Source organism: Homalodisca vitripennis, chromosome 4 (assembly GCF_021130785.1).
Source record: "Homalodisca vitripennis isolate AUS2020 chromosome 4, UT_GWSS_2.1, whole genome shotgun sequence".
NCBI classification, from domain to species: domain Eukaryota; kingdom Metazoa; phylum Arthropoda; class Insecta; order Hemiptera; family Cicadellidae; genus Homalodisca; species Homalodisca vitripennis.
Window position 1 is genome coordinate 34,113,103 of NC_060210.1, and position 17,621 is coordinate 34,130,723.

The 17,621-nt window shown below is 32.0% G+C and overlaps 1 protein-coding gene across 1 annotated transcript; it reads right to left on the minus strand.

Annotated features, from left to right (window-relative positions):
- Positions 1–20: 20 nt before the first annotated feature.
- LOC124359152 (isocitrate dehydrogenase [NAD] subunit beta, mitochondrial) lies at positions 21–16,678 on the minus strand. Its single transcript, XM_046811646.1, has 9 exons — positions 16,524–16,678; positions 16,363–16,434; positions 12,264–12,356; positions 11,629–11,745; positions 10,845–11,051; positions 8,041–8,205; positions 6,885–7,094; positions 3,977–4,132; positions 21–1,075 (listed from the first exon to the last, which is right to left on the minus strand). The coding sequence occupies exons 1-9, from the start codon at positions 16,560–16,562 to the stop codon at positions 998–1,000; spliced, it is 1,137 nt and encodes a 378-aa protein (XP_046667602.1). The 5' UTR covers positions 16,563–16,678; the 3' UTR covers positions 21–997.
- Between the last annotated feature and the right edge of the window lie 943 nt (positions 16,679–17,621).

Here is a 17,621-nt window from a genome sequence, read left to right on the forward strand (position 1 = left end):
GCATAAATATATAGACAGCATAAGTTTTAAGAATTTATTGTCTTTAATGTCAACATGTATGATTGTATAATCATATAATGACAGGACACCAAGTGACATAGTTTTTAAACAATATTAAAAACAGTTTCTAACAACAATGCGTTACAATCTATTTACAATGTAAAAATACTGCATACAATGTGTGATGACTAGTACTTAAAATACCAATTTAGTAGGTCTATATTAAAAACAATTAACATAAAGGAATATTAAGTAGCACAACATTTTTAACGTTAAAATTGAATTATAACTAAGTAATAAAATGGCATAGTACTTAGTAATTTAAAATACAAATAAAATTGTTACATTTAAACCTATAGCTTAGTTTACCACCAGCTAGGATCTATTCGTCTATGAACAGACATTAGAACAAACATAGCCTATTATTTCTGGGCTAATATTTAATTTTCAAAAGTTTTAAAATATTTTATTTTGCTGCTAAACTATGAGTATTTAACAATTCCAAGGGATGGTGTATAGCATTTTATTGTAATATATTGTTAAAAATACACTACGTTTAAAACCAGTAGACACTGGCATCTTTAAAGATCTAATATTATTGGTTAAGATATGTTCGATCTTTAGTAAAATAATTTAAAATTTGAAACTGGTAGAATTTCTGAGTGAATGAACAAGATTTCGAGATTATGTATGGAATATCCATACACACATTCAAGCAAATGTATGTTTTGATATCCAGAATTATACATATTATAGTACTACTCAAAAACAGACCATCCATTTTAAATCTTATAATTTAAGAGTTCAATATTCTTTCATGCTACACAATTTTATGTAGCGTACTTTTAAGCTGGCTGGAACTGTAATGACACAACAAATCAAGGCTCTATATCATATTCTAAAATAATTTAATAGGAATACAAAGTAAGTTTTTTTTCAGAGTACTTGAGACTGCTTTTTAAAAATAAGTAAACAACAACGCTTTCATAGGTAAATTCTATTTCCCAAGGTTGGCGATGATGGCATAAGTGTATTCGTTTGTGGTATTTTGGCCTCCCAAATCCTTTGTCCTCACCTGTAAAAGTTATAAAAACATAAAGTTGTAAAAGCAGTCAAATTCATTTAATCACAGAATAAAATATTCCTTTCAAGACTAGGCTAGTAGGAGAAATAATACCATATTTCCAACACAAATGCCATACTTCTTGAACAGTTTGAGCTTACGAACCTTCTACTGTTAGACTGCTTCTTCAACACACTCACTGCTGACCAATTTTACCTGAGTTAAACTGTGCTGAACAGAAAAATTTTACTTGTTGAAGTATAGACACTCAAAAATATTTGTCTTAGGTACAAAAATAAACTTTTTATGAAATTTGCCTTTAAAAAAAAATTTACTCATAAAAGTCATTATATATTGATGCTACGTGCTGAAGATGCAATAACGCATCCAGAAGCTTTAAGTGAAAAATAACACCTGATTTTAGAATAATAATACAAATGGAATTTGTTTCACTTACTATATATTTACATCTCTGAATGGAAACAATAATAAATTCATCACACATATTTACACTATATGCAGAAATTTTCTTCTAGGCTTGATAACCCATAAAAGTCATGAAGACACAAAGCTGGTGTTTCTGACATGTTTTGCACTGGTATATTGTATCCATTCTTTGTCCATTACAAGAACACTTTTTCTTGGTCTGATGTCTTTTTCATTCAAAGGCAGCTTTGTAGGTAAGTGCTTTACTTTCCCTTCGTTTTCTAACTCTTCATGTTGAAGTTCTTTGTTAGGCCCTAGAAGGTTTTTCACGAAGTCCAATCTAAAGTACAGCATTGTCATTTTCTTGCCAGTAACAAACTTCCTATACAAAATAAAAGCATTGAGGATACCTATTTGTTAAATTTGGATCAGCAGCTTTTTGTATCATCACACAGTCTTCCGCTCACATGGTTCCTTCCTATGGCTTTCACTTATATATAATTATTATATGTTGTAATTTTTGTATTGGTTACCTTCCTCTTTCCTACCATTATAACATCAGGTATTTTGCCACAGTTTCACCTTTCTTAGGCTTTGTAGTTACCAGATCTTTGATACTCTCACTCTGTCTAATCGTAGTGTTCCTGTTAAGTAGGTTTTTTTTCTCTGTACACAATTTTATCAGAGAAATGCTTTTGTAGAAATTGTCAGAAAAATTTAATGTCCCTTTCTGAGCCATAGTTTCATCAGGTGTAATACTACTTTCTCGGTATGTCTTTCAGACAAAATGTACATGGCGCCTGCATACATGACGAACTTCATTAGCAGTCCATTTGGTAATTAGCTTTACTCCATAACAATGTTGTTCATTCTTAAAGTACTATTTAAACTTACTGTATGTCTAAACAGAACCATAGACTCATCAAAAATAACTCTTTACTGGTTGAGTATACATACAACATTTGGTGCTGAAATGGACCAAAAAAGGTTTTATTTTATGAAAACGATCATAGTTTTCATCGCAGCAAACAACATGTAAACATCTTAAAATTAACAAAAATCAGTTTCTTGACATGTACTCACAATAAATGTTTTGAATAACTTTTCTGTACTCCAATAATGTTGTAGTAGTGGCAAACTGATAATTCCAGTATGGAACAAAAGACCAAGGAATATATTAAATTCCTCCAAAGTCAGATTTTTCCACTGAGATATTTTTTGACTTTTATTTGGTTTGCTTAAATAAGGACACCTTGACTGTGCAAATATTAGTTTCTTTCACAATACTTAGAGAAACACATCATTAATAATAAGTATAAACCAATCTATTGTTGTATTATGTGGTGGAGGAATTCTTAATAAACCTGTTGGGTTTATTAAAAGTTTTAATTGGACCAATTCACTCCATTGCAAAACAGGGTGAGGATGTTTTTTTTCCCTGAAGTTGGGTTAGCTGAGAGTAGAATGTTCACCTGGCTAGGACCAGGTATAGCAATATTGTTATCATTGGCAGCAGGGGATACATTACTGGCCTTGGCTGAAGTTATATCAAGGACAGAACTGTTCTCAAGGGTGGAATCAAACATCTTCATCACTCGATTCATTTTCAATCGGCCTAAAACTATCGTCACTACTACACTCATCAGATTGAGAGTCTTAAAGAACTTATTGATTTTAGTGATATTTAAATGATCAGAGTTATGAAAATATTGGGATCTTAGTCATGTTAAACACTTCAAATCACATGAAACAAAAACAAAACATTTGAGTAAGGTAACCTATAACTTTCACTGTTGTGACCTCGAATTGACAATAAACTAATCAGGTAAGCTAAAAAATTAGGAGGAAACAAGTGCGCTTGCAGCAACGTGTTTGTGCCCTCCGCACATGATATCTAAAGATGCGTTTTCGCACCAGAAATGTGTTAAAAGTTGTAGATTTTGGGAGTTATCATAGAATAGAGTAATCTCTTTATCTTTATCTTAAGAAACACTATAGCCCTTTCGTCGTCTTGTGTCTCAATGCCCTGTTTCTCGTATTCGTTAGTGTGTGTATCGTAGCTTCCTTCATAGGTGACCTTATCCGGCGGAAGTCGCTTACCCCTTTGTTCTCGTGATGGTTCCTCTATAAACTTTTTCCTACCCCGATGGCAGTGATGATTCACCAATCTTCTGAGGATCCCTCTACAGCCCTGAACAAGCTGGAAGACTCCCCATTAGATGAAGCAAGGCAAGAACCAAGCCAATCTCAGTTACAAGGTCCTTATTCACAAAACTCTTTTTTCATATCAGTCTTATTTATATATGCCTGGATTTACTGGGATGTCAAGTTGGAGAAACTTTAATTTATTGTTTTCTTTTCAAACAAAAAAACCTCACAAAAGTCATAATTTCTTATTTAGTATTTTATATGATTACAACTATGGAATATTTCTAGAAAAGCTTTACACTTATGGAATTTGTTATACTATAACAAAATTCTTCTTACCTTTCCGTCTTTCAGCACTTTAGCAATAGCTCCTCTAAGCATGCCTGCATAATGATGCAAGTTCACGTGGGTCAACATCTTAGCAGCACACAGCATCATGGCCGTCGGGTTAGCAACATTCTTGCCAACAGCCTCAGAATATGTGTGTCGTGCGCCCTTCACAATTCAATAACATTTTCTCAATTATATGATTCAAATTTAGTAATTTAATTTAATATTAGCTTTTTACATTACTTAATACACATCAAATTCCACAAAAAATTAAACAGAAATAATGTAATAGTTTAATTTTATTACTACTCAGTGATTACAAACTGGCTACCAAAAGACAGAAGAAAACGATTGATGAATATTGTATGAGTATTTAAATCACAAAGCATTTATCATTTTAACTTGCTCAATTGGAACGCAACTCATTTAAAAATAATTATAAGAACTGTAAATTAAGGCTGGTGGAATACTATTTTTCGTTCAAGTCAAGTACAGTTTTTGAATAAGACTTTTGTAGGTGGTACAATGATGCAGTGAGTCTAAAAATTGACTACAAGATGAACCCAAGTTCACCATAAAGACATTCAAATGGATTTTTCGGATTAAAGTACAGCTTTTTCTGTATGATTATTCTCCAAAACAAAGATCCTTTGTGAGCTGAAGCTAGTTTTTAAAATATAAGCTATAGCCCTTTCCGAGCCAATGACGTTACTAGATGTCATGCCTAAACTAGTGCTAAAAGCCAACGACGTCCACTGACGCAAAATCAATTTGTTTTTTTAAATATTATTTAAAAGCATTTCTGGGTATCAAACTTAGTAAAAACTGTTAAACAAGGTTTATTTAAACAAGGGACAACCGTTCGTGTCTATTTTGAAGGCCACGCACGGCTCTTGTTCGATCGACAAAATAGCAGGTGGCCGGATGTTCATAGTCTCCCGCAGAGCCAACGACGTCTTCTGACGCGCGCTCAGTCTGCCTGTAGCTTCCGTGAGGTTAGATGTTTATTCGTCCTTCCATTTTCAATCCGCGTATTTATCTTTTCAATTTTGATGTTAATCAATATTTTTAATCAATGTACAGTGTAGTTTATGTATTATTATCGTGATGTAGGGCTTTATTGTCAAGTTTTTTTTTTTTTAGTTTCATTGCTTTTATTTAATTTGTATATATACATTTTTACTATATTCTTTATATTTTCTCTAAATAAAAATTACTATATGCTTGTTTTTTGTAAAATATTACAATAATTGTGTTCAACTATTGTTAATTTTATATATGAACACATAGAATGTAAAAATTAAATTTTTTCAGTGAAATTATGATTTTACCATTTTTTGGCTGTAAACTAACAATAAAGAGTGAAAAAAATATATTTTGTCGTTTTTTTACCTCTTATGTTATAAGAATTATTTAAAAAAATTGGTTTTGGTATGTGGGAATTTTTTTATTTTTAAGGTGTATGGCTCTTAGGAGTAGTTTTGGTTATTTATTTGAGTCCAGTCTGATTTGGAAAAACCGTGCCAGAAATTATTAGAATAATTTATTTGAATAAATATTCATCAAGATCATTAAAAAGAACATAAATTAGAGAAAAATTGTCTTTTGTGAAGTAGGAAGATTATTTTTAAACCGCCATCGAGCATACTGGCCTTTTACTTAATAGTAGGAGTAGTAGTAATTATTATTATAATACATAAAAGATATTAAATTACAAGTGCATGGTCACTCTGTCTTTCACTATTACAGATCAATCAAACAATACAATTTAAAAATAAAGATTTTAGATCTGATTAGACTTTAACATTGCTAATGATTCAACTTTGATCAATTAGGTTTTGTATTGAACCATCTCTTCAACAATTTCTTTGGTTTTTTTCCAAAAAAATTTATATTTTTGTGGTCAAATACAAGATTTGTACAGGTCTATTTCCATCTGTATTCAAAAAATTATTTGATTTATTTATTACTAGTTTAGTAATAACAGTTAATAATAACAGTGCTTTTAGTAACAGTATTTAATAACAGTATTTTATGATATTACTGTTTTACATTGACCTGTAATAATAAACCAGTATAGGAAACTGGTTTAATGGCATTGCAATATCGATAAGATGTGGTTCAATATAAGAGGTCTGATAAGTTCCTGTAGCACTGAAAAGCCTGTAACTGAGTGACAAGGTCAAGAAGAGTTCTTTGCACACATTACCATACAAAACTTCTAAAATCTGATGACTGCCACCTCGACCATACAGAAAAAGTGGACCAGAGTGAGATTTTTGTACTTGGTTTTATGAAAAATAGCAGAGCCTTGACTTTACTTCGAAGATACTGACAGATGAAGTACCCATGTTGATATTGAACAAACAATAAGCATACTCAGTACGTGAGCACAATTTTCAACAGTATTTCTTGGTAATATTTGGACAGAATTGTTCATTACTGCATTCTGCCATATTCTTTATCCTCCCAAGTTGATTTTACGATTCAATATAAGATTTTTGGCTTGATTTTATAGAGTGACTCGATCACATACCATTAAGCGTAAGAGTAACTACAGGAATTCTCTACTCACACAATCACAATTCGAGAAGATTAATGGTAGTTGACTAATGAACTTCTCAGAAATATTATCCTCTTTTAAACATATGTACTGGTTGCTATTACTGACAGTATGTTATAGCTTTAAAAAAAAGCTACAAGCACACAAAGGAGCTTCTTAACAGAACACCAATATGCTTAATATATGATCAAACACTCCCAATAAATGAAAAATGTTTACCACCAATAAATAAAAAAGAACACCAATAAATTGTTATTTTGTTGGGAAACAATGTCAATAACAAAAAGCTTAAACAATACAGTACTTTTAAAGAATGTTGTGAATAATTTATCATATAAACATCCAGCAACTCACAGGTTCAAAGACGACACACTCAGGACTGTATGAAGCACCAGCTACAACTCCAGCCCCTCCCACCAGTCCAGATGCTAAGTTGTCGAGAATGTTTCCGTAGAGGTTAGGCATAACCATGACATCAAACTGGTGCGGATTGGACACCATCTGCATGGTGCAATTGTCTACAATCATTGTCTCAAACTCTATCTTGGGGTAGAGTTTAGCAATCTGTAAACACAATGAGAACACTCATCAATTCATAAAAGAAAAGAAAGATTTATTATGTAACTGCTAAAATAGGCATTACATCCACTTAAGTACACAATTTTCTATGGGGCAAAAGGACTCAACGGTTATTTCACAACAGTTATTAAGCGATAAATGTAATAAAGTTTAACAGTTTGTAGACAACTGTGTAGAGTATCACATTGTACATATCAGGACTGATGCAAAATTTAAAAAAAGTCGTGTTAGTTCTCCCTCTCAATGCTATGAGGTATCGGATTCCTGTGTATTATTCACTTATTAAAGTCACTGATTTAAAATATTTACTACTACTAATTTATTTCTGTTTAAAAATAATATTAATGAAAATTTATGTTCAGTATGTATATTTTTCTAGTCTTTTGGACCAAATACAGTTTTTGTTTTTATGCATTAATAAGTTTCAAATGTATAACAACACTTGTTAAATAATCATTCAAATTAATAAAATCCTGTTATTAATCCATTCCAGTTTTTTTTCGATTTATTGCATTCCAATTATTAAATCACATCATACCAAATATTTCAATACATGAAACTTAAAGAAAAGAGTGCAAAGATTAAAGTCTGATCTGACTCTGCAACGTGATTGGCTATTTTGTGAAAGTAGATGATAACTCCCTTTTTATTTCTTATAGTAAAGGCAGCTCTCTGAACTTATGTGTTTTATTTAACCAGGATGTTATTCTTGGTTGATTTTTGTGCCATCAGTTGATCTCTAAAGTACTCAGAATATCTGGTAATGATTTTATTCAAATTAAAATTAAGATTTAAAAACTCATATAAAAATTCTATATAAGAATCAGGAATTTATATTTTTAAGATTTCAGATTCGACTAAGATTCAAAAGTTTTCATTTAACCATTAATACTGTGTTGTAAAATATACTGTCTACTACACTACTGCGTACCTCTTGACAGCTCCTCAAAAAGAGACCATCACCAAGCTTCATGATGTTGGCCTTGTGAACAGCTGTTACCCTCTTGCGATTGTTCTTTGTTGCGTAATCAAATGCAAACTTGGCGATTCTAGCAGATTTGTTGGCCGTTACAATCTTAAGACACTCCACAACACCCTAAGGGAAATTTATTTTTGTGAAATTATAAAGAAAATTACAACACAAAACATATTTTTAGCAAATAATATTTTTATAACTATGCCAAAATTTTGTCGTAATGATGATACAATTTAAGTCAATGTGAATGCAACACTTTAAATTTAGTAAAATTTTTAAACTTTACTTTGGGATAGTTAAACTTTTCAAAGTTCAATATAATAAAGAACTAAAAAAATAATAGTTACTGAATTTAAATACAAACATTTTGACACTTAGATCGTAAGAATCATTCAAGAAATAATGTAAATGGAACCTTAACTTTTGCAATGCACAGTTAATGATGCAAATAATTGAAGTTTAACAAATTTACAACAGCTTACATCTACATATTTTGTAATAAGACTCTTATGACCTATGTGTTAAAATGTTTGTTCTTAAATTTAGCAACTGTTATTACTCTTAAAAATTAGTCTTATTAAATTTTACAATATTAAGCTTTAAAACATTCAACCAAATTTGAATAGTTTTATCTTTACAGAGTTTTTAAATACAAAATCAAATCTAAAAATCACATGCAGACAGACAGAGAGTAAACTTCTGACCTACGTTTATGTTACATTTTTTGTTTGTCTTGACTCGAAGAACAAATTCCAAAATATTACCACAGAGGTTATAAACACCCTGTATAAAAGGACTATTTTCTCATATACTCTTGTAGTTCAAGCAAGTGCTGCAAGTTACTACACCCTGGCATCCTTTGTGGATAAACATGTGCTACTTGCAATCCTGTATCTAGTGAATGGGCTCCAAGGGATGGCACTACCATTCATGACTAATGGGATGATACAAACCATCAGGTGGTTTGGTCCTGCTTTGGCAGCTAGCCTGAGGTGACTCTACTTTTTATAAGCAAAGCTATTACCCTGGATCCAAGCTAATACCCTGAAATTGGCACTATGGAGTTTGTTTGGTCCTCACTCAGCACACTGACAGGGGTGGTTGCAGGCCTTGCAAGACAGGTTCTATCTAGACTAGTCTGTCTGGAATCATATCACACAATACAGATGTCAGCGACTTGTGTCTAAGGAATGCATGGCACAGGAGTTGTTTGGCTAACAATTCATTCATTGGGGAGGCAGATTTAAAACCAACAGATGAAGAAAAGGCAGTAGGAGGTGCTAAGATAGCGGTCGAGTAAATTGACATCAAATCTAAGAAATGTGAACTGGATTACAATCTTAATCTTCCATTCAAACTGTGTAAGCACATGGGAAAGGATCTAAATGTATTTGACTGATCTTGGCCTCTGGAGACTGTATAGAGAAATACAACTACATAGTTTCTTGACATTTCTGACTTGTTGCGACAAAAAAAGGGATGGGTATATTAATTGTCACAGGAGATGAAACATGGTTTCCCTTATAACCTTTGAACTGACAACCCATCCTATAGAATGGCGGCACATAACCACTCCTGTCAAGTTGAAGCCACACAACACAACTTAACTAACACAAGATTAACTAAGATCCATTGAGTGATTCAGAACAAAAGACGATGCATCCTCCAACACTGTTATTCAGCTTCAGGAAGTGATCCAACTCTTTTCGCTGGGAAATTTTGGATTTCCTATTATATAACTCTGACCTTGGTCCTTTAAACATTTTCATCACATGAAACATCAGTTTGATGGGAAGCCCTTCAATAATAATAAAGTGAAAATGGCCATGAACTAGTATAGTAATCAGAGTAGGCAGGAAATTTCTTTTAAGAGGTTTTTCAGTACTTAGTTTTTAAGGTATAATAAATACCTAAATTGCCTCTATATAGAAAAATATAAAAAAATGTTGTAGTGCTAAAAATAAATGTGTTTTGAAAACAACGGTTGGTTGTTGTGTAAAAAACAATAAAACAGCCCTTACAATAATTATGAAATACAAAATATAATATATACATTTTTGTTCAGTAAAATTGGAAAATAGGCTTCCAGTTATTGAAAACATGTATTAATAGCTTAAAGAAAAATAGGTTGAGTAATTTTAGCTTATTTTAATAGCTATGTAATATAACAAATGAATATCAGTCTTAACATTTTGAAACTATTGATTAATTTATTCTGAAAAAGTTATAGTCTTAGAACGACACAGGGCAAGACAATGGTATGGAGAATGCATTCTTAAGCCTTATCTAAAATAAGACAAAAAGATACAATTATTAAAAATAATATGTACTAAATTTACAAAAACTTGCAGAGTAGTTGTTTGTTTGTAATTTATTGAATGTAAACCAAACTATCTTGAATAGATCACTTTTATCTTAAGTGGGTACTTTAATAAACAGAATGAGAGAAAAGATTACCTCAGTTTAAGATAAAGTAAAAATCTTATATTCAAGTCTTGGTTTAGTGAGAAGACATTCACTGCTCATGTACTCATGCGCCAATTACACGGCTTACGTTACTCACATGAACACTCTCATGTTCCAAGGCCAAGTACTCGCCCTCTGTCTGCTCTTGGATTACTACAGTCATTACATGGCTAACTGTACTTTACGTGACTCACATGGACACTCTCATGTTCCAAGGCCAAGTACTCGCCCTCTGTCTGCTCTCGGATGACTACACAGTCATTACACGGCTAACTGTACTTTACGTTACTCACATGAACACTCTCATGTTCCAAGGCCGAGTACTCGCCCTCTGTCTGCTCTCGGATGACTACACAGTCAATGTCCTTGTGTCGCAGCTTGATACCAGGCAAGGACTTGACATGGACAACATTAGCGTAAAGATCCAGAGCTCTACGTAGCTTCATGTTCAGTGTCTCTAGCTCACCAGTATGGCTGTAGTCTGGTGTGGCTAGAATACCCTGTACAAACAACACAACTCCTGTAAACACTAACACTTTATATTTATAACTAGTTCCACTACACTTGAAAGGAGTTTGAAGTAAACCATAAAAGTGTTTATTTTGGATTATAAGGATACATTAAGTGATAGTCCCAATTTATTTGAAATAAACTCTTATTAAATTTGAAAATATTTAACATTGCAATTTCTACATCACATAAATTTACACAGTAAATAATATCTCACGAACTATTGAATTGACCACATTTACCGTAAAGTTAAGAAAACTGCAAAGCTAATAATTCTTGTCACATTTTTATTTGGTACAATTTTAATAGGTATTATATTAAATCCATTATATGTTTGATTTTAATTTTACACATGTTTTTGGTATCAAGATGCAAATGTACATAAATGCACACATAATTAAAAAAAATTATACACTAAAAGTAATTTCTGAACTAATAACATCCATCTGAAAACGATACACCCACTGCCCATACTGCTTTTGATTGCAGTTAGATTTACAGTATACATTAATGTATTAATTTTCAATGAACAATAAATTTAACTTCATATCTCTCCAACAAACTTACCTTCAAACAAATACCATTACGTTGAATTGAGTTGGCAACATCTTCGAGTGGAGCACTGAGAGGTCGGTTGACTTCAGACAAGAAGAACATCTCCCAGTCAACAGGCACTCCAGCAGCCTATGAGTGCAGAAATGGGAAATTATTAAAAATCTAGGTTTGGGGTTCAAAACTAAATAAATTACACTGACAATGTAGTGAAAGAATTGTCTTTTTTCTAGAACATTAAATTTGAAGGTGAGAGTACACTTTAAAAGAATTTGTGTATATCTCCTATCAAACAGGTTTACTAGAATTATTAATGTATTAATACATAATGTCAAAATACATTTACTGGAAAAAATAAGTATGTATAAAATACTTAATTATACTCAAATGAATAAGTTTTGTTAGTTTGAACTATTTATGTGCATATTTATAAATGACAATGTTACACTGTTACTTAAAAACCTTTACCTTAAAAGTTGTGCAGTATTATGACTCAAAGAAATTATAACAGGTTGATTGACAAAACTTATATTGTAACTCATTATTATAATTATATAATTTTTAATCACTAAATTGAAATATTTTATGACCCGTGATCAATATAAATACCATGACCATGTATTACAGCTTACGCACAACAGTTAGCTTACCTTAAACACCTCTTGGACAGAGTAGACCAACTCAGGGCCCACACCATCTCCAGGCACAAGAGTACACTTTGTTCTACCTTCAGTCTGTGGCACCTGAAAAGGTTTACCAATGATTGTTAATATTAGTTATATTATTGAATATTACCTAATTCAAGCAAGTAATCCTTGACCAGCCTGGCTGAATGTGGAATGCATGACACCCTGCATTGAAAAAAGGGGATGAGAAAGTTTTGTTTCAAGCACGACTGGACAAATGGACACTACTATCCTTAGATAATTTTAGATAGTGACAATTTCCATTATCAATAACTGGGGATTAAACTTTTTATCTGGTGGTTATAAAAAGTCCCATTTGGGAGACTAGTGTATCACATTAAGCTGTGTTTCAAATTAATATGCTTTATTGCCTATGGTTTAATAGGCTACATTGCAAACACACGACAAGGACATTGTCATGCCAGCTGTATCATTTAATTTGGATTTGATTTGCATACTTTTACTAAATTATGATTGTTCAATATTTTACAAATGATGTTTGGTGATTAAAGTGTTTAAGCTATAAAGGTCTAGGGGGAATTTCTATCTAAACTTTATTAAGTTGGATCCGAAAATTTGAGGACACACCAATCAATTGTATAATAGGATTTAGGACATATTATAATATTATTATATATTATAATTTAAAATTGATTTGAATAAATAGAGGAACATATAAAATTGATTTAAAATAGTATTTTTACACATTAAACAGTTAGATTTAGTCTAATAATAATAGTAACATAATTACTTCCATGAATGACCCTTAATGAATCTTAAAATACCACATGGTTATTACTAGTACTTGTAAATAAAAATACACTAGGACTACACTCATTCATTCTTCCCATAATGGATTTGCAAAATTAAGTGATCCATGCTGACACTTATTTTCGGTTTCCACATGAAGAAGCATTTTTGGTAAAAAAATATATTTCTTGTACCATAGTTATTTATTTATTGTTTTCTCAATCAAGAAAATATATACATTCATAGGTCTGAGAAGACTACTTCAATCAAAAAGCAACCACTTTTGGCCACTGTAATTTATTTCTAGTCTAAGGTATTTCTGATGCCATAATTGAGTTTGCTTTATTGCCCTGATCAAGAAAATATAGACATAAGCAGGTCTCAGAAGCCTTAATGAACAAGGCTGTAAATGTTTGCTCAAAAGGTACTTAAAATTTATTGGCTTCCTTGACATTGTGATATGGAAATTTTGCATATGGTCTAAAGAAAATAACAGAGAAATGGACACTCTTATACCTCATTGAGCCATTCTTTCCCAGATTACAGTCATATATACAACCAGACTACTATCAAGTAAAACCTAATATAAACAATAATTTTCAATAATTTTGAAATGTATTTGTGAAAACTACATGTCATTACAGTTACGAATGGTTCTTGTTTTCTGCCTCCCAAAAAGAAGCAATGTCGGCAAGAAGTAGGCCATTCTATCCCAATCTACTTCTTGTTATTACAGGAATAAGCAGGTTTAGATTAAATATGTTACTAGTAGTGTCAAAGTTAAAGATAACCTTCACAAGGGTTCACGTAATCTAAGTTTGAATACAGGGAATGGCCAAAGGCACCACTGAGAGCCAGGGGCATTTCCAATCATTACTTTTTCAATATCAGATCACATAGGATGTAAACAAAAACTAAACACTTCCCTTGAGATAGTACCTAAATTCAAATTCAGATCAGAAGTGCTCGTAAATGTCAAATTTTACTTTTTATATTTATATTATGTATGTAATTAGAGTATAATAGCAAATAGTATATAAGGACAGAGTCACCTCCTTCTTGTCAACAATGTTTTCTTTTGGGAGGCAGGAAACAGGAACTGATTGTCATAATGACATATAACACACAGTTAGTCAAATAAAGTCTGTGCTTTCTAACAATGTAGGTTTATTGGATCCCCGGTAATAAAAACTGTTAAAAAATAGTGGCCTATGGATAACACCAAAGTACCTAAAATGAAACAAGACATATACAAAATAAAATAATTAAATCACTTCTATAATTTTAGCAAAGTACCTAATAAGTTCATTACAGGTTCCTCCTTTCTAAGGATGTTATAACTTGTCATGTTTAAACTGAAAAAAATACCTTAGCCCATGTTGAGGATTGGACCCCTCAACCTAAATTTAGAATCTTTATAAAACATTACTAAACTTACACACTAAAAAAGAATCATTTAAAGTTTTAGAGCACTGAAACACAATACTGTTTTCTCTTTTTATGTTTATATCTTCATTATACACTTTATATGTTGCTAATTTATCTGTCAAATCATGTTTTGTAAAAATGCAATATTTGTTGTCTGTATATTTGTTGTTATTTTTGGAATGAAATGGTAGTTATTCATTACATTAGAATTTCCACCATGTTAAATTTTCTTTGTAGTTTAAATTGTTCTCTTAGGACAAGAAGTTTAGGAAATAGCACCTAGTCCTATAAGGACCTTTGCGCTATTTCTGGAGTGGCATGTTATTCTGGATTGTAAGGATGGGGTAGGGGCTGCCTTCTTCGAGATCCATGAGGAAGAATTTAGGGGCACTGATCATAAGTTGTGTCCTCTCGGAAGAAGGGGAAGCCAGCTATGAACAAACCTCTCCAGTCAAAGCAGGCAGGGGGTGGCACACCCTTATGTCTAGGCTAGCAAGAACTTTTGACTCTTAGGGAACGAATCCCACCAACTCCAACAGTCATCTCCCGCAATAGATTAGACCTATCAGATTACCCCTTCACCCCAGAATCTTGACATTTGCGGTTAGTGATGTGCCGTTCCATCCATAAGGTTACCCAAATTTTACTTACTCATCAGTTTATGCTATTATACAATTCTATAATTATGATATAACCCATACGAATTGTGGCTCATAATTATTTATGAGTTTTCCTGTTTGATTGACCTTGTTCTGGTTCATTTATTATTTATGTAATTTCTTTATTATTTATGAGTTTTTCTTTATTCCTACATACTCATATTTTAATTTAAAACATATGATTGTTATTTAGGACTATAGATACTTTTATATCAATTGATAGTCTAGGATTCGAGATGTGTATATTAGATATCGATGATTATATTCTTCGATATAAAAAAAACCGGGTCTGCTTATTATACCCTACCCTAGCTTAAGTTATCTGTACCAACATAAACACATTTTAAGATTGTAAACATGACCTATATTTGACAAATGAATCATTGAAATAAAAATGTTTCTTTACATTAGTAAACTAACCAAAATATCACTGAAAGACAATAACCTCTGTTTTTCTAGGTTTCAGTATGTTTCTTTTGATGTTATGCTTTCTCTTTTATTTAATCAAGATTACTGTATTTCTATTACATATTTCATCTAAATTTCTTTTTGATGGTTTTGTGTTTTTATTATTTTTTATATTGTATTATTGTAATATTAAATTAATCCTTTCTATTTCAAACCTATGACTTTTTAATTTGGTATTTTAAATACGATAATAGTTCTATTAATCAATACATGAAGTATCCATTATAATAATAAGCAATAAAAAATTGGGTTTGATTATCGCACTCTGCCCATGCTAATATTATCAGCAGGTCCCAATATTTAGTGTAAATAAGCTACTATTGCTATGATCAATTCTTTGCCAGCTTCTAAGGGAATTGTAATCTTTTTAATATATAATTTTAATGTCCGAGTTTGGTAATAACTATTATGGATCAACTGCTCACTTTTAAGTTATTAGATTGACAAGAGAAACGGATTGTTGATGCTCATAAGGTTAAGCTAGCCATGTGGATATATTTTGGTTGTCAAACTGAGGGTTATTTATGGAATCTAGGTTTACAGATAAAACAGAATACAAAAATAACACAGGCCTACACATTTTTTTTAAAATTCCTAAAGCCCAGAAATGTAGCATAGGTTACCTTGAGAGAAAGTATGCATACCCATTAAGCCTAATATAATCACATTAACAACAAAATGTTTAAACGAATCACTTCTAAATTCGCACTCTTAACACATATATGTTAAGAAGAAAATTGTAACGTAGGTATACTTACTGCAGATTCAACTGATGATGACAAATGTACACCTCTGAAGGACACTGGGGATACAACACAGTTTTGCGGAACCTACAACAAAAGATTTAATCTACTTATAACCATGAATTTCTAAATAAAGCAATAACTTTGTTATTGTTTGACAAAATCTTCACATTTACCTTGGATAGAAGAGAGGAAATTTGCCTAACAAGAGCCATGATCGAAGTTCGACTCAGACAACTTCTTCAAAGAAAGAACCCTAGCAGACGAAACCGTTCAAAAATCGTCCACTCTGGTAATAATAATCATGTGTTGAAAACATCAGAAGGAAAACTTCCTGTTTTTTTTAGGAAATGGTTTCCTTCATAGCAGTACACAGCACAGAGTAAATAATAAAAACAGTCCGCTGTACAGTATGTTTTACAACGGTATCTTCCACACCATATGAAGGTACCAACAAAAAAAATATTACAATACTAGATGAACTGTTTACTTAATTTATTTTCTCTTACTTAATTTCTAAGAAGTTATGACAGAAGGTAAATGTTGGTAAAGGTGGGATTGGCTTAATTAAGATATATCTCCAATTTTTTACAACTCTGATTTCAACTAACACATTCAGAGCTAGTCAAATTTCAATATAAGAGTGTGACATTGCTTATCCATGTAAACTGAAGTAATTGAACACGTCACATAGAAGTTCTAGAAGCAGAAAATCAGTGCTTAAAGCATCAGAAGATTTCGTGCAAGGTTTCAAATTTTAAATCTGAACAGAAATTGACCAAAGTTAAAATTTCAAATGAAAACAACAAAAGTAATAAACAAACGTTTCCAATACCTATACATAATAAATTCCAAATCTTATCACATGAAAAACAAATACCACCGAATCACCAATCCAACAAAACATCTCAAATGTAAAAACAGATAAGAAAAAAAAAACAAATCTCCCCATTAACAGACAACCTTCTCTAAATCATAGCACTCATTTTACTCGTACATCAGTAATTATCAGAGGTGACAGCCACGCCCGTCACATCGCTGGACTGGTGAGTGACTTGACCGCCCCTGGAACCTCAGTTGATGGCGTGTGCCTGCCAGGCGCAAAGCTGCTTGACGTTCTAAACTAGGACCAAACATTTCCTCGACCCGGAACGCGCTGCGAGGTGTTGATCGCTGGCACCAATGACCTGTCAGTGTGCAAGCAGCAAAATATCTACCGTAACTTAGAGACATACATCACGTCCCGATCAAAAGACACCGAGATTGTTATAACC